Source organism: Gobio gobio (genome assembly GCF_949357685.1).
Source record: "Gobio gobio genome assembly, chromosome: 6".
NCBI lineage: Eukaryota > Metazoa > Chordata > Actinopteri > Cypriniformes > Gobionidae > Gobio > Gobio gobio.
This window is the reverse complement of record NC_137102.1, coordinates 54,529,425-54,549,713: the sequence shown is the minus strand read 5'-3', so window position 1 is coordinate 54,549,713 and position 20,289 is coordinate 54,529,425. Positions and strand designations below refer to the sequence as shown.

The window sequence follows — 20,289 nt, the reverse complement described above, 5'->3', positions numbered from 1 at the left end:
GTCCAGCCAATGGACGATGGATGGGGAGACATATTTGTGTTTCTAGTGGAACAAATTACTCGCTTCAACTTTAAAATAACACCTGGGGGGGGGGGGTTGTACATATACATTTTCCACATTCTCTAAAAGAAAGATTTGTACGATCTACACAACCATTACTTTTACTGTACATTTCAATAACCTCAACTCTGCCTCCTATATGATACACCGACGAGCTGCAACAAAAGCATATTGCACTTCAAAATTGGCACGTTCATAAATCACAGAAGTTTTACACACACCGTTGGTACTTCATGTTGACTGCAAGTGTTGGCTAATGTAAAGAGAGAGTGCTGGTACATCCATCATTTACTGTCACATGTGCATCTTGAACTTATACAGAGAATTTACACTCTACAACTTCACAGCGGAGAATAATACTGCACTGGAAATAAACAACACCGTTAGCGGATACTGTTGTCACTTTATACACTGATGCACGTAGTTCCTGTGATCAAACATGTTAAATGGACGTGATAACTAATTATGATTGTCAGTCAGTGGTGATGAAGTAAATTTGGTTGGCTTCATAAATTGACATCAGAGATTGTACTTGTAAAGGGTTGGGGTTAACTGTCTCTCAAGCTTTAAAAGGGTTCAATCCAAAATGTATTCAAATCTGTCATCGTTCGCTCACCGTCATGAAATTTCTCATTTACAAAAATTATGTAGTGACCAAAGAGCACCATTAAAGTATGACTCTGTTTTGGCAGTACAATCAACTTGGATTTTTAAGTAATTTCAACTTAAATTACATTAAAGGAACATGCCGACTTTTTGGGACTTAAGCTTGTTCACCGCATCCCTCAGAGTTAGATAAGTCCGTACATATCATTCTCATCTCCGTGCGTGCCATAATTCTGTCTGACGCACCCACCGCTAGCCTAGCTTAGCACAAAGACTGGAGGTAAATGGCTCCAGCTAGCCTACAGCTCAATAAGTGACAAAATAGGGGTGTCCAAAGTCCGGCCCGGGGATGAATTTCAAACGGCCCACTGCGTGTCTATTAAAATATATTATATGTGGCACGCCACGAATAATATAAGATGTCAATGCAAGGTGGCAGTACTAGATTTTAGGCCAGGGAAACAGCGCCAAAAACCGAACCAAACAGCGCTACTTGTGCTCAGCGCAACTCATGAGCTCTGAGTCTGAACAAATGTGTTTAGCTGCCGAGTGTCTCGATCACGCGCCCACTAAACAGCCCGTGAGAAGATTCATTTAAATCCAGTTGAAACAGCGCTGACTTAATCAACAAGACTAACGTGTAAATCAGCAGAGCCGATTCAGTTAAAATACTTTTCAAACAACAAATCACCATCATTTATCATGTGTTTACTGTGGTAACACTACCTGTAACCGTGGTCATTTGTCAGAAATGTAGGTTAATATCTATTTTTATTTAATTTGTAATGTAGACATGTATTGAATGAGTAATAAAAGCCAAATTGCAGACTATTTTTGTCATAAACTTGTAGTTTTGTGTATTTGTATTTATGTTTATAGACCATAAAGCCATTCTAGATATATAATTTTTTGTTGTTGTTGACTTTTTGCCTTGTGTGCACTGCAAAAAATGCTGTCATTTAGTATTTTTGTCTTGTTTCTAGTATAAATATATCTAAAACTTCTTAAATCAAGATGCATTTACTAGATAAGTTAAATGACATTAGATATTTTTTCTTATTTCCTGGAAAATAAAATGAAATTGAAGTGAGTTTTTGGTTAAAACAAGCAAATATCTGCAAATGGGGTAAGAAAAATAATGTTTCGGTTTGGGAAAGAAACAAGATTATTTTTCTCATCCATTGGCAAATCATTTTGTTTGTTTCAAGCTAAAACTCAAGGAATCAAGCAAAAAAGATGTAATTTTCCTTAGTAAAAGCATCTTGATTTAATCATTTTTTAGATATTTGGACTGGAAAAAAGACAGATATACTAAGAAAAGTATTTTTTGTTGTGTGGTTTTACCTGTGGTGATCTAAATAGAGCACTTATTAAATTTAAATAAGAATAGAGTTCTAACTCAGTAATAATATTTAAACTTCACCCATTAAAACTTTTTGGTTGATGAAAGTTTTACAGATATTGTTAAATATCTATACATTTCCTGTGTCCTATCTCAAGCTACTCTACTGTCAGCTCAAGCTTTTGTCAAATCTGTCATGTTTCCAAGAAACAAAAAAATGTCATATTTATATATATAATAGAAAAGGGACCAGCCCCCGGGTATGTCCACAACATCGAATCTGGCCCCCTTTAAAGTTTGGACACCCCTGGTCTAGAAAATCGCAACTTTTCATTTTCTGCCTTAGTACACGGTATAACTATACACATCACAACATGTAAACAGGAAAATGTTGGCGTTATTTTGTCACTTATTGAGCAGTAGGCTAGCTGGAGCCATTTACCTCCAGTCTTTGTGCTAAGCTAGGCTAGCGGTGGGTGCGTCAGACAGAGTTATGGCATGCACGGAAATGAGAATGGTATGTACGGACTTATCTAACTATACGGGGATACAGTGAATAAGCTAAAGTCCCAAAAAGTCGCCGTGTTCCTTTAAAATGACGTAATAAAATGAGTTGAATCTTGAAAAAAGCAATGTAAAAACATGTGCTGACATAACTTATTAATCGTATCATTTTAACAGTGTATGTTATATAAACATGCAAAAAGGGGTTTGGAACGACATGAAGGTCAGCACATGATGACAGAATCGACATTTTTGGGTGAAATATCCCTTTAACACGTCGCATTCAGATGTTTCCTTTCTCCCACAGTTGAACAGCCCTAAAAAGCATTTATAATGCACCTGATAGAAACGTGATGGCAATGATTTGCACATCTCAAAGCTTTAGAAATGACTATATATGCATTCTAATTCCACATATAAATGAATATAATCCTACCCCTGCGACCTGAACAACTGAATCGGTTCATCTACACTACTAAATGACTAATACTTAACTCAATACAGCATGGCACTGGTTGTTTAGAATAGATCCATCAAAGCTATTTGCGTGACCAACAGGCACTTCAGAATAAATCAGAGGGAATTGTGGGAGTAGCTTCCTCGCTCCGATAATTTTTCGACAATCCTTGATTCGATTATATTGGCTCTGTGTGGTTATAAACCATTCGCGTGACAAGAAGAATACACCGTCTAAAAGCTAAACCGAAACACAAAACCATAACAACATTTACATATAATCTAAATTCATGAGTCATTCATAAGTCTTTATATTATTGACATACTCTGTACTTACGGCTGATTGTAAAAAAATATGTTTTACAATCTCTCTGTGAAGAACACTGACTCAAATACACAGCATTTGAACGAGCAACACGAAGTTCTGTACATTTTCTTTTATAGTGTACTTCTTGATAAACACAGTAGCTTGCAGATAAAACAATACTTAAATAGTCATGTTTTGGCACTTTATGTTATTATTATTTTTTCCTTGATCTTATCATAACACTGAACTGTAACCCGTCTCTCTCTCCGATTAGACACTAACTAATGTTCATAACTAGAAAGCATTGTGCTATTTGTTCGACAGAAATGAAAGGATGGATGTTTCTCCGACTACATTCTATCCACAAACGATTCACATTCTCTATGGCTCATAATGCGATATGAAAAAAATTCACTGGAATTTCTGCTGCGATCTCATTTTGGCGTCTAGGGCAGCGGTTTGAAGCGTACAGCCCCTGCTCTGCATTATTATTGACTGAGAAAGAACATAATATTCTTGTATGCTCGTATTGTTGTTTTCTTATTCGGTTAATTAGAAAGCCTTCAAAAAGTTGCGTTACGGTCAAAAAAGCTTTCTAACCTGAATTGCAAATTTTGTTAGCATGAGCTCGAAACAGTTTTGGCACTATAAATATATCCCTGGACGAATCTTTTCTAACCTATAATGGGCGATGCGATCTGGATCTTGTTTGGAATCTTTAAATACTGTCCAGAGAATTCGTGAATAATAATGAATAGTTCTTCTCTAATTGGGATTGGCCGGCCCTACTGCAGGTGAAGAGGGTGAGTTTAGGGGCGGTCAGGCAGAGGAGTGGACCAATCAGGCGCTCAGGTTGGCAGGTTGAGGTTGACCGTCTCGGCCAGCGGGCTGGACATGCGTATCTGTGAGCTGCTCTTGCTGAGGATGGACAGCTGCGTTCCCCCGTTCACCCCACTGCTCGCTAGCGAAGGGTGACGCTGCTGCTTCAGGTCTACAGCAAAGTACCTGTTCACCGTCCAACTCCTCCATTTCCTCTTTATCTCCGACTGCACCTTTAGGGAGAAACTTGAAAAGGTCATTTTTTAATGTACTCAGCTGTAAAGGTGCACGCGTTCTCCACCAGTCCACACTCTCTCTCATGCTTTGCACCATGTCCTAGCCAGATGTGATGTGACGCGTTTCCGGCATCAATTTTACTATCCTCACGGAAAGGAAAATCCTGCACAAAATCAAATATTTGATGTTTTATGTTTGGACCAATGAGATTTCACTGTGGGCGGGGCTACCTAGAGCAACGCAACACAACATTTCTGTTTGTGTGAATGGGTGGTAAAACACGATTTTACTTTTCTAACTTTAGCTAGTGTGCTAATGTTGCTGTTTGAGCATAAACAACATCTGCAAAGTTACAACGTTCAAAGTTTAAAGCAAAGGGAGATATTTGCTTTTAAAGGGTAACTAAACCCTAAACCAACTTTTTTTAGTTAATGATCTGTAATACTGGGGCTTTATTAATGCTGTTCATTGATTCGAGTAAATATTCTGACATTTGAGTATAAAGTGTTTTAATTCTATAAAATATGGTGTAAAACCGCCAAAGTGCTGCCCTCTTAAGGTTGAACGGTGGCTACTGCAGTTGAATTTTCCTATTGGACGTTGTGGTACATCGTGACGTAGGATGGTACTTCCAACGGCTCACTATCCGCGCCCCTGACACGAGCTCACCACGCCCTCAGAAATGTTTCCCCCAATCAAATGATGAGAACGGCTTCACTCCAGTATGAACTGTCATGTTACATGAAGTAGAAACATTATGAATGAAACTGACTTGACACTTGCTTTAACATTGTAATGAAGAAAATGCGGTTAAATAATGCAGTTGTCAGTACACGTCAGGATTTTCTAGCGATATTATTGCCGCCCGTCATGTGTACAGATAAGTTTCATACACGAGACGCGCTTTAAAACCCTGACACGCAAGTGGTTGCCGCGGTAACGGACATCAATACCGTAACGTGCTGGCGTATATTCTATAGTCTAACTTATTTGAGGAAATCTGTTTATAAGAGCGTTTTATGTGAAGGTAGGAGAATGACCGCTCTGTTGCAAAGCTGGTGTCACTCCAGTCATTCTCCATCTTTGCGACTCGCGAGTCAGACAGCTGTCAATCAATCCGTCACTGCGGGTCTCAGGTGCACACCCTCCGCTCAGCCCCGCCCTCGGTTCGTCCCCTCTGTCTCCGCTGGGCTCTGCCCACTTTTCCAGCATTTTTTAAAAATTGCCAGTGGGTGGAGTTAAGCTCTGAGCAGGGGTTTAGTTACCCTTTAAAGAAATCAATTTCTAAGGACTACAGCAAACGGCCGGTAGGGACTACTAGACATTCCTCCAGGGTTGCTGACATCACCAGTCCCAATATTTACATAAACCCCTCCTCCGAGAATATTAAATAAGGGGGGGCGAGGCCATTTTTTACTGATGTGAGGAAGAGTTGTTGTGGTATATAGTAGGCTGGAGTGTTGTTGCCGTAATGCCGACGAAACGCTGTTATTTTCATCCGGATTGCACGTCCACTTTGTTCAGCCTTCCAAGGGACGGGGGAGTTTGGGATCAATGGTTAAAATTTATTTTTAACTCGGTCCCTCATAATTATTATCCAAATCTCGCTCTCTGTGCTGCACATTTCACGGAGGAAAGCTTCCACAATCGTCGCGAGTTCAATGCAGGATTCGCACAACGGCTTGTCCTGATAGATGGATTTAAAAACAGAAGTTGTTTACGGGCCACAACCTGTAAGTATGATTTATGTTTCGTAGATGTGTTTTCCTTTTAATAGTTTGTATTGTTAATTGTACGTTGTAGCAATGACGTAAACAAATGACAACGCTGTTTGGCTCTGCAAACCAGTTTGTTAAATGCTCATTCATACTTAACGTTATCCGACAAACACCTAACGTTACAAACTTTTTAAAAATCTCAACAGCGAACTTGGAATTAGTGTAAATGATTCTTTGATTAGAGCTTTTATGTATTGTTTATCTACAGGCATGCTAAACATGGTTCTGTTTGATTTGGCTACTATAGTAAAGCCAATGTTTAGTGTTCGTTTTGGGTTAATAGTTCTTGCGACAGATATTTGGCTATAATCGTTCTAAAAATACAAAAGTAACAGTGCCTTTCAGTAGCGATCACTATAGATCCGCAGTCTTTACTCTTGAGGACTGAACAAGTTGAACAGGTTCTGCTCGATCATCTTCACTAAAATGTTCTGGGTCCGATTCGGGCTCAAATTGGTATGTTTTTATTGACGTCATTGTTTCTAATTCTACCAAAGCACAGTCTACCGGTAAAGGTAAGGGGCGTGACGTTTCCAACAAACGTGCACTAGGCGGTTAGCGAATCACAGCACACTGGGCCAGCTAACCAATCTGAGCCCATTGCATATTTTTGAGGGACCGACTTCATAGAACCCGGAAACCATCAGACCGTTTTTACAAGGAGGGACAAAGCAGTTTAGAATAAAAGTAAAATATATGAAAAAAAAATCATTTTAAAAACGAAGCATGAACACATGTTACAGTGCACCCCACAAACACAATCAAGCCTTCGAAATAATGTGTTTTACCACCCCTTTAACATGGAAGAAATTAATCGCGTGTCACTTTATGGCATCATGTCTGGTTAGGATATGGTGTTTTTCATTCCATGGCAGTGACTAAAAATATTTGTTTATGCAGTAATATTGGAAAATTATTGTGGAAATGTATTGTTTTCTAAGCAAAAACTTGATTGCATGCATTTGAGAATTTCAAAACAAAAGCGCTTACCTCTCCATTCAGAAAGCAGTACAGCACGCCCACCACAAACCCCTGCGGAGATAATATTCATATTTAGCAAGGATCCATTCATTGATTAAAAGTGACAGTAAAGTTACAAAAGATTTCTATTTCAAATAAAGCTGCTCTTACGAACTTTCTGTTTATCAAAATGTATCGTAGTTTCCACAAAAATAATAAGCAGCACAACTGTTTTCAACATTGATAATAATTATTATTTCTTTAGCATTAAATCAGCATATTAGCATGATTTCTGAAGGATCATGTGCCACTGAAGACTGGAGTAATGATCAGTGTTGGGGAAAGTTACTTTGAAAAGTAATGCATTACAATATTGCATTACTCCCTTAAAAAGTAACTAATTGAGTTACTTAGTTACTTTTTAAGAAAAGTAATGCGTTACGTTACTTTTGCGTTACTTTTGCGTTACTTTTGCGTTACTTTTTCTCACCTGGGCTGGGCTTGCTTTTTAGTTTTGTTTTTTAATAGCAAAAAAAGTCATTTTTTGTGCAAATGTAAAGACCTCTTCATACCAAAATTGAAATAATAGGCCTCAGGCTGAGGTATAAATGTGCTGCCATTCTGGATAATGGAAGAATAGGACGCAGGAGAAAAACGTTTTACCAATAAAAACAAAAAATCTAGTAATTTTTGCTCATTGAAAAAGTAACTCAGATATTTTGTTGTAAATTTGAAAAGTAATGCGCTACTTTACTAGTTACTTGAAAAAGTAATATTATTACGTAACTCAAGTTACTTGTAATGCGTTTCCCCCAACACTGGTAATGATGCTGAAAATTCAGCTTTGATCACAGGAATAAATTATTTGAACATATATTTAAATGGAAAACCGATATTTTAAATTGTAACAATATTTAAAAAATCTTACTGGAGGAGATAATGATGAGAAACGGTTAGAGATTAGGAGGAAACTGCGGCTTTAGTCAAGCTTTTATACAAACAAAAGGCTATTGGCTGTTTTAAAAAAGGGGTAGAGCAGTTCGATACGTCCCACTCTGTCTTCCTGTTTCAGGGGAAATTACTTCAGGGGAAATTCTGGATTTTCCTAAACCACAAAAGCTTAGATTCTGAGCAAAGAAATGGCATAATATCAATGGGATTGCACCTATGATGCAGCTCACTAAGGTTTGAAACAGAGAAATAGTCTCCAAGGAGGTGTTTCTAAAATACAGTTCTAAAGTTGCTACTATAAAAGCAGATGTTTAGTACCTGGAAGGAGCCCAAGCCCAGCTCAAAGACCAGTCGCTCCCGCTTGCTGAAATCCTCCGGGGAGAAGGCAAACACAGTGTAGTGGATTCCAAACAGAGGGATGAGGAGCAGGGTGGACCGCGCCAGCCGCCTGTCAACACACACACATACAGCGCTTCAGACAGATGATTGAATCTCTCACTATGTCAACACACAGTTACTGTAATACACTGGAGATCAAAGCCATCCACAACAATCCTGCTCCATAGGAAAGAAGGTCTCTCTAATATATCTATAGTTTCTCCTAGACAGCAAAGACAATAAATAGAGACCTGATTCTCAGATGTTTTTCCTGAGCAAAAGACCCCCAATGGTAATATAAACTGACACGTTACTCCTCAGAAGAGCAGTATAATAAGTATACTTATTAATTTTATTTTATTTTTCATTGTCACGTTTCAGACCAAAGATGATGAAGGAGATTCAAATAGAAGTGTTTTTACTTAAAAGAAGTAAACCCAGTTAATCCACAGATGCGAGACAGCATGCAAAACAAACACAAGAACATACCAGAACATGAATGTGAACTAAAGAGGAACTTAAAAAAAAAAAAAGATAATGAGCTGAATACATATAGGTGTACTTGTTAAACGAATTTCCATGAGAACTCACTAGTGGCGGGAAACTAGAACAAAGGAAACTGAAGAGACACAAACAAAAAAATCCATGAAAATGAAACTAAAGCTGAACTGAACATAATGGAGACGGAATGCCCATCTCTGAAAAGGCGTAGCCTCATGCTGTAAAAGACTGACAGAGGGGTAGGGAGTCGGATGAGGGGCTAGCGAAGAACCAGACCTAAGCCGGAGGGCACAGGGGCGGAACAGACGGTGGAACGACCCCTGGAGGAGCTCATGGTGGACACAGCCATGGAAGGCGATGGCAGGAGGACGCAGGTGGAAGCCCAGAGCACAGGTGGTACACAGGCCCATTGCGGAATCGATGGTGGGAGGAGCCAGGGTGGAGTTAGCGTCATGACCACCAGTGATGGAGCTGAGAGATCTGGAGACCCGGGGGAGGCGGAGACGGTGACAGGATAGGGCAACACTGTAGGATTTAGAGGCTTAGGCGGAGCCGCAGCGACAAGCCAATGAGGTGGAGCAGGTGGACTCCAGTGACTCAGATGCAACCGAGGTACAAAGCGGATCTGGAGGGAAGTTGGAACCTGACAGAGCTGAAAAGGTGGAAGGACGAAGCACAGCAAGAGGCCAGGAATTATTTGCCGCAGGCAATGCGACATCTGACCAAGGTGAAGCCGGAGGGACGAGGGAGCCCGGTGGAGCCATGAGGACGACGGTCCTAGGTGAAGCCAACTGATCGATGGACCTAGGTGGAGTTACGGGAATGGTGGCCTGAATTGAAGCAAAGCCAGTCTTGTTCCAACAGTGGAGCCTAGGGACAGAAAGACGCCAGTGAAGGTGGGGCAGAAGGAGCGACTGATATGGGGAGAGGGAGGCAGGGTGGGTGTATTATCCCCAGCAATGAAGTCTTGTGATGATGGGTTTGGGCTGGGCAGGGCCAGCAGCGATGAAGGCTTTGGGCTGGACTGGACCATCAAGGATGAAGTCTTAGAGCTGGACAGGTCCAGAGGCGATGAAGGCGATGAAGGCGTTGGGCTGGATTGGACCAGCAGCAAATTAAGGTTTTGGGCTGGACAAGAGCAACTGTGATGAATTCTTAGATCTGGGCAGGACCAGCGGCGATGAAGGCTTTGGGCTGGGAGGAATCAGCTGACGAAGGCTGTCCTCATCCCAAAACTCCTCTCTATTTCCCTCCGGCTCAGATGTGGAAGTCGGCACAAACACCTGTCCGTGGTACTAACCGTGGAAAACTAAACTAAAGCTTAACTGAACATAATAGTAACACTATGTATGTCAACAACTATTTCATTTTGTGTTTCCTTACAAAATATAGGAAGAACTGAGCATCTGAGATTAAAAGTCAATATTACAATAAAACAACTGAGAGCTTAACTATGCATCATAGAGTTTTGAAAAAGCAAAGCATCAACAAATGTCTTTTTTGTCAACTACTCAATAATGAATTTAGTTCTTAGCAAACATTTATATCTAGACTAAATGTTTCACAAAGTTTTGGCAGCTGTATTGGGATAATGGTTTAAGCTATTTTGCACTGGTTGAGCTGGTAGACCATTTTGGATCAGCAGCAAGTGAGCTACCATGTTTCAAAAACCAGCAGGACCACCTTAAGATGGTATGTAGTTAAATACGGGTTTTTATCATAGGTCATTATTAACCATAACTACTTGGCTGATTAACAGTTGTGGTATAGCTCACCTTGTATAAACCAGATTGGACCAGCCTGAACCTCAAGTTCCAAAACACAGATGCAACTTTAAGCTGGATTTTCCAGCAGGTAAAAGTCTTGTTGCTCAAACAGTAAAGCATGGCACTAGCAACGCCAGGGGCATGGATTTGATTCCCAGGTGAAGGCAACTGATAGAAATATATGTATAAAAATAGGAATGCAATATACTGTAAATAGTTTTGGATAGAAGCATCTGCCAAACATGTAAATGTAATAAAACTACAGAAAAGACCACAAAAACGATCAGCGGCGATTATTCACAGCCATTTTTCTTCCATGAAGATTTTAAAACAAAAATGCACATTTGTTGGCCAACACAGACTCAGACACACACACACACACACACGCACACACTCACACAAACACAAACACACACACTTACAGCGTGATGGTAGAAAGCTCTGACATCCTGCACGAATGCTGGGCGGCCTGTGTGGGCTCACTGAAGCATTTCTGTGCACAGCTGCTAAACACGACAAAGACAACAAACACTCTTTAGGACAGAACACACGCGCACACACAAACACGCATGCACACACACACACTCATAAAACTGACCGCACACAACAGACCTCAACACAGAGAGACCTCAAGGACATTTCATAGCTCAAGCACAATACTGTTCCATGCAAATACAATATATAGGGTTTCAAAAGCTTCAAAAATCAAGCAAAAGCACCATAAATGTGGTCCTTCTTGTGCACTAGATTATTTAAACCCCAAACATACATTAAAGTCACTCTCAATAGACTTCTGGGTGACTTCCCTTAGCTCAAACAGTAGCGCATGGCGCTAGGTAACTCCAAGGTAATGGGTTCGATTCCCAGGGAAAGCAAGAACGGATAAAATGTATACCTTCACTGCAATGTGAATCGCTTTGGATAAAAGTGTCTGCCAAATGCGTAAATGTAAATGTTAAGGGACTATTTTCACAGACGGGGCTTAAAGGTGCTCTAAGCGATGTCACACGTTTTTTAGGCCAAAACATTTTTTGTCACATACAGCAAACATCTCCTCACTATCCGCTAGCTGCCTGTCCCCTGAACACGCTGTAAAAAAAACGTGGTCTCTGTAGTCACCACAAGCTCCACAAACGGCAACAAAAACAAACATGGGCAGTCTGGGGCCCGTTCTTCGTACCTCGCTTAATACATCTAAGATGATTTGACAGATCCCAGATCTTTTAATCGTGATAACTGATCTCTGGCTAATTTGGTTCTTCAAACGAATTTGCGGATTGGATTAAAATATCTGGATTAAATGATCTAAGATTACTGAGCGTTCTTTCTTTCCCTGAAGAGGGCAGATGCATCGATACTCAAAACCACGATCAGTAATGCAGCGATTGGCTGGCGTCAAGACAGCAACGTAATGACGTCATATAATTAAAAAAGCCATCTGGCAAAAAACTTGACAAATTACACAAAAAACCCCCACAAATTTCTGAACCTTTATAAGGAAACAGCCAAACGACCAAACCAACATAAAAGTTATAATAGATACATTTTTTTTTACATGATTACCAATTATTTATGTTCACGATTTTATACAGTATTTGTACACCCTTTACATTTTTATTTCAAATGTTGTAATTTAATTTTTAATTCAATTTGAAGCAGATTTGTAACGTGACAGTTATTCAAGTTTCTTATGGGTCAAGATCAAATTATCCTCTCTTGCGCTGCATCAAGCAACTCCCATAATATCCGTCATCACTTAATGCGCGGCTCAGATTAACTGTACAACATGTGTGTAAACCAATAAAAATAAAATTATATAAAGTAATTATTCCATCACAAATAAATCGCTCAATCAAGTGGCTGTGTCTATAGTATTATACTCAACATTATACATTCTCATATACATATACAATATAACATTTTTATATTATTTAAAATTATTATTATTGCCCCTGGTTCAGTAATTCACTCTTGTAATAAAGTAGCAGTGGCTGGGACAGATTTTAATTATCACCTCAAGATGCAATCTAATCCTGTTTACATGAAATAAGCTGCTCCCGAGCAGGTTTAAGCTTACGGACCTGTTACTATGACAGCAAGCCCAGGATGAGCTTCGAAGAACCAAACAATCCGAGATCATGCCAAATCGTCAACAATCAAATCCAGCTAACTGAGTTAGCGAGGTACGAAGCACGGGCCCCTGGACAACGGAACATAATAAACAGTGCTCCAGCCAATAACCGACAATAATGATTTGGGGGTGGAGGTTTGGGGTTAGTGCGCGTGCACATGAATTGTGTGCGTAGAAGAGAGAAGCATGAAAAGGGAAGTTCGAATTATATGATTTTGATATGGCCGACACACGACCAAAGAGACGACGTTCTGATGAACAACTTGCAATGAAAAGGGAAAAGGAGAAGGAACGCGCAAAATCCCAAATTTACATCGGAAAAGCCTTCGAAAGGTGGCGAGAACTCCGGCGGCAGAAAGGCTTCCAATTAGGAAGCATGGAGGGGAGGCGGAGGAGGAGGAGGAGGAGGAGGGAGGGTCTAGCTAGCCTCTGTTTTGTTTGACAACACTTCGAACGTCAACAAGAAGTTACTCCACCCAGGATCGCTTAGAGCACCTTTAAATTTAAGAAAGGATTAGGCCTAAGTTCAATTAGGGGTGTGCGATATTGACAAAAACAGAAAGCTCGATATTTTCTGGGATTTTCTCGATAACGTTAATTAGACGATATTTTGCTCAGTGTGTTATTGTGCTGGTACTTTGGCAGGTTTAGGGCTGCCATGGTCAGCTGACTCCTAAAGTGTATGATATTCTTCATATTCTGTGTGGTGGTCAGTTCAATCATCTTTACCTTGATAAATTAATTTTGTACATCTTTTGTGTCAGTTTCATAAATGTAATAAAAATGTTTTATAATAAGACACAATAGGGCTGTTACCAATTAAATAACTATCAACAAAATTAATCTTTGCAGTGCAGAGGAAACAGAAGCTGCATCTGAAGTGGCATTTAGATCATTTACACAGACTGTTTGCTGTTTGATCATTTACGCAGCTCAGAAGAGACAAATGAATAACCTACAGTTATGCATAAATAATGTTTTGATGTTTAAAACTTAAAATGTTGAATACTATTGATATTTGAAATTATTTAAAACATGAAAAGATACGTTAACTGTGAACTTAAAAGCGCCAGTATAGGTGGCAGAAAGTCACGTTTAACGAGTGAGTCATTGAGATTCAAACAATTCATTCAAAGAGCTGATTCATTCAAGGAACGAAGCTTTTGACTATCTTAATCTATATCAGTGTTTCCCAACCTTTTTTCGGTCATGGCACCCTTTGAAAATGTTCTCCATTTTGTGGCACCCCCTTGCGTATGTTATGCAAGGGGTGTAACGGTACAGTTTGCTCACGGTTCGGTTTGTACCACGGTTTTAAATTCACGGTTTCGCACACACAAACATGCATTCACACACACTCATAAAACTGACCGCACACAACAGACCTCAACACAGAGAGACCTCAAGGATATTTCATAGCTTTCGGTACGGTTCAGTATTTGCTATGTTCAGAGAAAAAAGGACTACTGTCAAATAAAAATAAAGAAAATAATAAGAATAAATAATTTAAATACAAGCAGCAGCACAAATAAATACTATTGAGCAAAGATAGGCCTACTAATAAAATAAACTGAAATGCTTTTCAGGTTTTTCAGGTACGTCTAACATTAGTTTTCAGGTACAGAAATTGATCAAATGTAAAATAACATTGCATATTTGAGTGCATAAATTAAAGATTAATCCTATTAAACTTACAAAAGCTATTCAATCAAGAGCAGTGAGTGATGTCCTTGTCTTTTGTTGTTTGAAATTAAACAGACAGCTGTAAAGGCTACTGCCCCTTTAAGATCTAATGCTCGGATATGCGTCGTCTTTCTCGACTATTAAGTTTACTTAAGGCATATACAGACTATGGGCCCTATCTTGCACCCAGCGCAATTGACTTTGTACACCGACGCATGTGTCATTCCTATTTTGCACCCGCGCAAAGCGCGCTTTTCCCTCCACAGAAGCACGCCGCTAAACTAGTGAATGAACTTGCGCTACCTGGGCGGTTCAGCGCAAAAAAGGAGGCGTGTTCCGGCGCAAACAATCCCTGGTGCTATTTTGCTGTTCCATTAAACAATTGCGCCACTGACCAGAAAAAACCTAGTCTAAAGTCAGTGGCGCGTTGCCCGTTGTTCATTATGCTATTTTAAGGGCGCATGCTTGACCATAATGTATAGCGTGCACAACGCGCATACACTTTGCTCATGTAATCTACACAGATGCAACAGTTATTTTTGCAAATCATAAATTGTTACACTAAAAAAATATTAACACATGAGATGACGGAAATCATTGTGGTGTGCCACGAAGATGTGAAAAAATAGGCATAAATCTAGCTTACAAATGATTCAGGCTAATTGTAATAATTAAGGATAAGACCTGTTTGCCCAATAGTGGCAAGACATATATGTATATAAGGACATCTGACAAATTGGTTTGTCCGTCAAGAACCAGGAAAAAAAATCGACTGAAAAACTGAAAAAACTGAAAGAAAAAAAAGACTGTGAAATCACCTTTACCATAATGTACAACATTACAACTTCACTTCTCTGTCTTTCACTGCTCTACAAGAACATCAGTCTCCTCGGCTGTGAACCGCTCCTGGCGTGCGCCTGGTAAATACGCCATAATAATAGCAATCCATAATGGAACTTGCGCACCTGCTTTTAAAGGGAATGTTGGATGACGCTCGGATTGGTTTATTCACGTTACGCCCAAACCACACCTATGAATAATGAAGCTACTTCAGACCAACCCATTTTAGATTTGCGCCGGGCGCAAGAGCCATTTATCCCGCCGGGAAAATAGCAACAGCGCCGAGACCCGCCCACAAAGTTACTTGCGGTTCGCGCTTTGACACTTGCGTTTCAGATCGTTAAAATAGGGCCCCTTGTCTGCTAGAATACTCATCAAGATGGACATGTTGACATACTTTTTGTGTGAGTTTGTCCGTTCAAGAGCAAGACTTGAAAGAGAACTCCATATTGGCGCGCTGTGAGACGTGTGCGAGCTCTCGGATGAGCGCACAGAGACACATTTTCTCACAGCGCGCGACTTCTCATTCACGTCTTCTGGCACTACACCCGGGTGATGACGGCGAAAATGACTGGTCATATTCGAACATACAGCAGCACTCGAATGCATTGAACAAAGTTTACAAAGAGAGAATAAAAAATAAAAAAAATTATATATATATAGGATTTTAAGGACTTTTACACGGCACCCCTGCTCTCGTCACACGGCACCCCGGTTGGGAAACACTGATCTATATTAGTCATTGATTCATTGATTCAATTGATTCGTTCAAAAAGCTGATTCATTCAGTTTGAAAACACAGCACAGAGACGCAAATACAGTGCTGTGTCTTTGTTTTGAACTATTTTTCGGTGGCAAAATAGAGCAAAAACAGGCAATATGGAAGTCTAAACTGTAAGTCACTTAATATTAACTTCTTGTTTAGTAAACTTGCATAAAACCAATATCACATTTGAAAAACTGCAATCTTTGTGTGATATCTTATTAACTATATTATATGATATAAATATAGCACGCAGTGAAAGCGTGTACTCTAATGCGCACCCGCACTAGTCTAATCAACAAAACTACATAACGTAGTGTGTGTGCACTCTCTGGGTGTGTGTGAGGGATATACTCGATAATGTCAGATCGCACATCGTTAAAACAACAATTACGATATTATCGCAGGCGATATATATCGCACACCCCTAAGTTCAATAAGGACATTTAAGTATCTTCTATAAAATGCCTTCGAAAAAACATTTACTGGTGTGAATCTTGAGACAAAACAATGGCACTGATATATTTTAAGATATGTCAGTGCAAGTTGCATTTAGTTAAAACATGCATTTTAGGTTGGGACTAGCTTAAGACTTGTCTGTGAAACCGGGGGAAGTCTTCATACCCATACCCAATAGATGGGTTATCCAGAAAATAAAACAGTCATTGTATTTTATTTATCACTGACCGCCTCAGTCAACACAACAATGATTCCTCCTGGATTCTCCCCTGGAATCAGCACACAACTAAATTACAGAACATTAAAAACTACAACCGTTCTAACAACAAATTCGTTCACACATTCTATTATTACGCCTGTATGCATGCAAAATGCTACAGATTACACTATCAACACTGAAATGATTTAAACTGAATAATGACTGTTTAATATTGTCTTTATAAAGCTGCATTGAATCATTATTTTCCCGTTATCACTGTAAAGCTGCTTTGAAACGATCTGTATTGTATAAAGCGCTATATAAATAAAGGTTAAAAAACCTGTTACAATCTCATTTCAACCACCGCGTTCATCATGAGATACTCCATATCGACCAATCAGACACAACACATCAAAGTACGCTGTTTCCATGGTGATTGAGGCACGGGTACTCACAGGTAGATGCTGGACTCTTTCCCGCCGATGTCTGGAGACTGCAGCTTCTGCACCAGGATTATGATGATTCCAATGAAGAGGACAAAATTAATCTGAAAGCAAATGCATGCATTTATTATGGTATTCATGTTTTATTTATCCATGATTTCGATTTTTTTATTCACATTTCTTGGCTTACCATGATTGATGCCACAACAGGTCCCTTGATCACCCACCAGAGGGCAGTATTATCATTCATGTCCCAGCAACTGCAGAAATACAATTGATTTAAGAAACTTCGTGGCTATTGGTCGGTTCGGTCACATGATTTAGCAGCTCAGAATCCAGAATGATATGCTGCATGCTTTTTGAAGAAAATAGCTTTCAGTATGTGCCAGATGCCCTGCTTCATTTGCATAAATGCACAATGTTTGACAGTGCACACTTAATGGAAAAAAGTCACACAATGCAATGTGCTCAAATCAAAATTGACCTTAGTTATATTCGTATCCCTGTAAAGCCTGGCATATGAAACTATAGTTAGAAAATCATATTCCAGTTTATTGAACATTTAGACAAAAAAATCTGCTAACACTTTATTAAAAGGTGACATCGTTTCTACATGTAGTTACTATAGTAAAAACAGTCAATAATGCATATTTACAAGTAACCTTACACCAAAACCCTACATAACTCAATGTAGTTAATTAATATTACTTATTTGAGTGAGTACAATGTAACTATGCCATCTTAAAATAGTGTTACCAAAAATCTAAATTATATTTTTGAGTATCATATTTGATACACCATGACTCATATAATGAGAATATGGAGCTCATGATCGAGGAAGGAAAAACACCCCAATTTTATTCAAACTGAGCAAAAATATGCCATTTTGGTGCAGATGCTGATATTTATATAGCCAAAAAGTAAGATGAAAATCTGGTAAATTAATAAGATCTTTCTAACGTGTCAAAATGCATTTAAATATCAGTCATAACTATATCCCCAAATAATATGTCTTAGTATGATGGTATTTAAATACTTAGTTTATGATCAAACCTGTATTTTTTATCGTAATGCAATGCAATACAACGACTGAGAGATTAAAGTTGGGGTAAGCAGCATTTAAAAAATGCTTTAGAAAAGTGTCTCGGGCCGAGTACCAAAACAAACTTATAGCCAATCAGCAGTTAGGGGCGTGTCTACTAATGACAAGGGGGAAGAGAGCGCTCAGTGCACGTCATTATTCAAAAGACACGACACAGGACGGACATTAGCCGAGCGACGACAGAAATAGAGAGATGGCAGATAAAAAAAACAAATGTGGAAAATGTCTGTGGAACAAAAGAAGGCTTACGAGAAGTTAAGGCCTGTACACACCGTGACGAATATCGCGCGCGCTGGCGATGCGCAGAGTGAACGTGCACATTCAGTAGATAACGCTCCCGGTACACACTGCGGCACTTTACGTTTCTGACACTCGCTTGTCACACTGAAGAAGAAGAGAGACAGTATTTACGTGCTTGCCAAAACCATTAACACACTTTTTACTAACTGGCAAGCAGCATTAGCAGCTCATCTTCTTCTTTGTCTACTTACTACTTCTTCGTCGTATCAATGTGTGCTCGGCAAGACCGTTTTGTGCTTGAGCGCCACCAAGTCGTGTTTTACTGTCACTACGTGAACAAAAGCGCCGATCTCATTGGTCGGCCAGTTTTTAATGCACCACGTCAAAATATATATATATTTTTTAAATTAGGCTTTTACGCCTGGCATTTTGGTGTGCACGTCGGTGTGCACGCTCACATTGGCGCCCTTTGTTTAGTCACGAGGCGTTAAACGTCGGCGATAAACGCGCGCGAAAATCGTCCTGGTGTGAACAGGCCTTTAGACTGGTCCTACCAGACTCTCGTACATTTCATTTGTACAGAGAGTCTGGCCACTCTCCATTGACAAGTGTTTACTTCCTTGAAGGCGGGTACTCTGTACAACTATTGGATCTGCCCAGAGCCACTCTGGATCTGCCATAACCAATCGCTAACGTTTGGTCGTGACGTATGTCATCTCAAACTAGCGCACGACATCATCGTCATCGTTCTCAGCCACTCCCTCTGTTCGCTGATTGGACCGGTTAAAATTTGACCGGAGAAAACCAGAGAATATATCGCAATCCCAGACGGAGTACTGAAGGAAAATGAAAATTGAGCAGAAGTACGTAGGAGGGCGGAGCCAGGCTAGCAAGAAGTAGGACCCGTGTAAATATTGGATCAGCTTTCCAACGCTGGAGAGAACTCGAGGAGCGAAGGCAGAGTTTGCTTTATTTCTTCTCGACAGACGAGTAACATTGGTTTACTTTTGTTTCACAGAACTAATATATGCTGGCTTTTGCTTGAATATGCTTGTGTGTCATGTTTGCTTGCTTGTCTATTTGCGATCGTATTGTCATTCGCTTCAGCGATGATAAAGACCCATTCACTTCCACACCGTATAAGCCTGGAGCGTCTCTAAACCTCCGCACGGTCTGTTTCAAGCGTCAGCTCGCAGTGTGTCCGAAAAGTACGATAATAAACTCCTAATATACACTCACCTAAAGGATTATTAGGAACACCTGTTCAACTTCTCATTAATGCAATTATCTAATCAACCAATCACATGGCAGTTGCTTCAATGCATTTAGGGGTGTGGTCCTGGTCAAGACAATCTCCTGAACTCCAAACTGAATGTCAGAATGGGAAAGAAAGGTGATTTAAGCCATTTTGAGCGTGGCATGGTTGTTGGTGCCAGACGGGCCGGTCTGAGTATTTCACAATCTGCTCAGTTAATGGGATTTTCACGCAAAACCATTTCTAGGGTTTACAAAGAATGGTGTGAAAAGGGAAAAACATCCAGTATGCGGCAGTCCTGTGGGCGAAAATGCCTTGTTGATGCTAGAGGTCAGAGGAGAATGGGACTGATTCAAGCTGATAGAAGAGCAACTTTGACTGAAATAACCACTAATTACAACCGAGGTATGCAGCAAAGCATTTGTGAAGCTACAACACGCACAACCTTGAGGCGGATGGGCTACAACAGCAGAAGACCCCACCGGGTACCACTCATCTCCACTACAAAT

At 39.9% G+C, this 20,289-nt stretch overlaps 1 protein-coding gene across 1 annotated transcript in view; it reads right to left on the bottom strand.

Annotated features, from left to right (window-relative positions):
- Positions 1-3,408: 3,408 nt before the first annotated feature.
- The window catches only part of adcyap1r1a (adenylate cyclase activating polypeptide 1a (pituitary) receptor type I), a 59,263-nt gene continuing 42,382 nt past the window's right edge, over positions 3,409-20,289 (bottom strand). The window contains exons 10-14 of the mRNA XM_079820614.1: positions 17,374-17,443; positions 17,196-17,287; positions 8,339-8,468; positions 7,100-7,141; positions 3,409-4,327 (exon numbers count right to left, since the gene is read on the bottom strand). Of these exons, the coding sequence (XP_079676740.1) occupies positions 4,124-4,327; positions 7,100-7,141; positions 8,339-8,468; positions 17,196-17,287; positions 17,374-17,443 (538 nt within the window). The 3' untranslated portion in view covers positions 3,409-4,123. The remainder of the gene's footprint in view (positions 4,328-7,099; positions 7,142-8,338; positions 8,469-17,195; positions 17,288-17,373; positions 17,444-20,289) is intronic.